The sequence below is a fragment of the Perkinsus marinus genome (genome assembly GCF_000006405.1).
Source record: "Perkinsus marinus ATCC 50983 genomic scaffold scf_1104296935302, whole genome shotgun sequence".
Classification (NCBI taxonomy): domain Eukaryota; phylum Perkinsozoa; order Perkinsida; family Perkinsidae; genus Perkinsus; species Perkinsus marinus.
Window position 1 is genome coordinate 1,423,423 of NW_003214508.1, and position 3,287 is coordinate 1,426,709.

Below are 3,287 nucleotides of genomic sequence, written 5' to 3' on the forward strand. Positions count from 1 at the left end.
GGTAGTTCGCCGGTGTGCATCATCGGATGGTCCCGAGTTCGATTCTCGGAGCCGGCACGATGTTTTTCTTAGGCTTCTCCCTTTCGATGCTTACTGCTGTAGACTCTCGGATCTTCGACAAACCGCCTCTACTCTACATCTACGTACTCCTCCTCTCCTTCGTGGGTGGTTTCAACATGCTCAATGTTATCATTTCCAGTTTTGTCTACTTCACTGGTCATAGGATTCTCTCCAAGACTCGGAAAGGGCCTAAGGATAATGCCCGGGACTTCGTCGCCTTCTGGGACAACGGGACTTACGCGTTTCTGCGGCGGTTAAGTCGGGACTACTTTGTTCTCTCTATTCCAATGTTCCTGATCGCCGTTGGCGTCCAGCTCCTCGCTGTTATGCCTCTCGCTCTTGGCACTACCGCTTTCATCGTCCTGCTCTTCCTCGGTGCTCTTGGTTTCAAATGTTCTAACGTTCTGCAGAAGAGCATGGGGGCCAAGCCGCTGAGGGCAGCAACGGTGGAGTCGGCGCAGGTTGTTTTGTACTTTGCTAAAGAGCTGCTGGCTACTCACTGTGGGCTATTCAAACAGTCAGAGAGTGAGGACGAATTTCATGGAATTCTGAAGTCGTCTTGGAGTTTCACAAAGAAGGAGCGTTGACAGCAGTTTATTCATAGTAACCTTTGCACTGTGCAGCCTTCTCGTTTCTCACTGTGTCTTTGTTGTGTTGGGCTCACCATAGAAGTGACAGCTTCTGCTTGTGAGTGTGCATGACTGAGAGAAGGAGTGCGAGAGTGGCTGCCCAGGTCGCTGCACGGCTTGAAGCTGAGAAGCCCAAGGCGAAGCCTGAACCCCCCACAAAGCGGGGAAAGGTCAAGGTGGAGAATGCTGAGGATCAGGGCAAGAAAAGGGCTGACTCTGTGAAGCCCAAGGCGAAACCTACTAAGAAAAAGGCTAAAAAAGAAGAGGCGATAGTGAGGCCCCCTGTGGACGAGCACTGCCCTAAGGCAGATGAGTATAGAGTGTATGTTGATGGTGAAGGTGTAGTCTGGCATGCTCTGCTCAACCAGACGAATTTACGGCAAAATAACAATAAGTATTTCAAGTTGCAACTACTAGAAGATGTGCAGACGCCGGGCCACTGCATAGCGTGGTTTCGGTGGGGGCGGGTCGGCTATACTGGCCAGATGACCAGTAAAGGAGATGACTTGAGCACGGCTAAGCAGGCCTTTGAGCAGAAATTTTCCGATAAGACTGTGAACGATTGGCACGCTGTAGCGACTGGTGAGGTGCCGTTCAGCCCTAGAGCTAACAAGTGAGGCTTCGACTTATCGGTTCATGTCGTGGAATATCCATACGGTTATATTCCTTATATATGGCCGGCATCAGGTATACTTATGTGAAGCAGGATTTCTCGGGAGGACCTGTGGAGAAGCAAGAGGTGGAGAAAGTGAAAGCGGACGTCAAGGTGAGGGCTCTGAGGTCGTACACGTTCAAACAGTGGGTATGTGTTAGGTCGAGGATACTAAGCTGGATGAGCAGCTGTATGGTCTGATAAAGATGATATGCGATCGCCAGTTGATGGTGGACCATATGAGGGCCTCGGGTGTGGATGTTAACAAAATGCCCTTGGGGAAAATCTCGGAGGATATGATCAAGGCTGGTGAGAACAGTGTTGGGATATTCGGTCGTCTCCCTCAGCTGAGCCTAGGAGTTTCCCCACTAATTATGGAAATTTACGCACGAATTTGCATAGAAGTGTGCAGAAACAAACCAGAATTTTCCGAAATTTGCTCGGAATGTTCATATTGTCATCAACACACATAGTTGACCATGTGCATTTTTTTCTACAAGGGCTACAACGCTTCCTTTTTTCTATTTTTTTTCTCTTTTTTTCTTTTTTCACTTTCCTTCTTTTCTTTTCTTTTTTTTCTCTTTTCTTTGTCCGACTATCTTCAGGCTATGAGGCGTTGCAAGCCATCGAGGAGGAGCTGAGGAAACCCAAACCGAGTCGGTCTCATCTATTGGACCTCAGCGGTCGCTTCTACACAGTTGTGCCGCACGACTTTGGATTCAAAAAGTGATCCCTTGGAAACTGCAAAAGGGCGGCACATTTTCCCTCAGAATGTATTACTTCATCATTGACTCGGAGGAAGTGCTCAAGCAGAAGATGCAACTACTGGAGGACTTGCAGGATATGGGCAAGGCTAGTGAGGTGAACTGAGTGTTGATATGACTAGTTTAAAATTGGCAGGTTGCTTGTGGTAGGTTATGGAGGATTCAAGCATGGCTGTGAAGCAGGAGGATGTGCTTATTCCGAATCCCGTTGACATGCAGTATCAAAGGTAACTGTGAGTAATTTGAACTCAATTTTCGAAGTGTATTAACTCAGGCTTCATTGCGACCTGGAGGCGCTTACGCCCGAGGACGAAGAATTCAAAATGATAGAGAAGTATATGCTCAATACTCATGCATCCACACACAACGACTTCACGGCCAAGCCATCGGCGATATTCAGAGCTTGCAAGGCGAGTGAGGAGGATGAGTGGAGTAAAGACTGTCCCAAAGAGGCGAGGAAGGACCGTATGCTGCTGTGGCATGGTTCACGACTTACCAATTGGTGTGGTATCCTGAGCAGTGGTCTCCGCATTGCACCTCCTGAGGCGCCAGTGACGGGCTATATGTTTGGCAAGGGCCTGTACTTTGCCGACTCCTTTAGCAAGAGCGCCAACTACTGCTTCGCCACGCAGAAGAACAATAGAGGGTTGATGCTTTTATGTGAAGTAAGATCGGCTAAAGGGGTTTCACATCGGCTCGTATAAGCACGTTTTGCTCAGCCGTGAGGTCGTAGGTTCGAACCTCACTGCGGGTATATTATGCATAGAATTGATTTTCGATACAGTCTCGGAATACTCCCATTTCTATGGGTCAGGTAGCCCTGGGTCGCTCTCGTGAATATACCGAAGCAGACGGGCGGGCAGCTTCCAAACTTGGGAAGGGAAAGAAGGCATTCTATTCCACCAAGGGCGTTGGTCGAAGCGGCCCCGATCCGGAGGAGATGCTGGTTATGAAGGACGGCCTCAAGGTGGGGCTGCGACTTGACACCTGTTATGAAGCATCTTCATCAGCAGCAGCATGGTTCAGGTCCCTCTGGGTAAGATGATCGAGCTAGTATCGGGAGAGAAGGAGAAGCAGTTGTCGCTTCTTTACAACGAGTACATTGTGTATAGTACGTGCCAAGTGAGGATGAAATACCTCGTGGAGGTCGACTTCACATTCAACGACGGCAGCATGTGGTGA

General features: G+C 49.1%; 2 protein-coding genes across 2 annotated transcripts; both read left to right on the plus strand.

Moving 5' to 3' along the window:
• Positions 1-86: 86 nt before the first annotated feature.
• Pmar_PMAR003751 (hypothetical protein) lies at positions 87-647 on the plus strand (the record flags this gene model as incomplete). The annotated part of the gene is made up of 1 exon (XM_002784440.1): positions 87-647. One exon carries the CDS (start codon positions 87-89, stop codon positions 645-647), a length of 561 nt encoding a protein of 186 aa, XP_002784486.1.
• A 110-nt stretch (positions 648-757) lies between these two features.
• Positions 758-3,287, plus strand: Pmar_PMAR003752 (conserved hypothetical protein; the record flags this gene model as incomplete). The annotated part of the gene is made up of 9 exons (XM_002784441.1): positions 758-1,302; positions 1,377-1,455; positions 1,503-1,650; positions 1,947-2,067; positions 2,112-2,202; positions 2,289-2,332; positions 2,380-2,770; positions 2,920-3,072; positions 3,132-3,287. The coding sequence occupies 9 exons, from the start codon at positions 758-760 to the stop codon at positions 3,285-3,287; spliced, it is 1,728 nt and encodes a 575-aa protein (XP_002784487.1).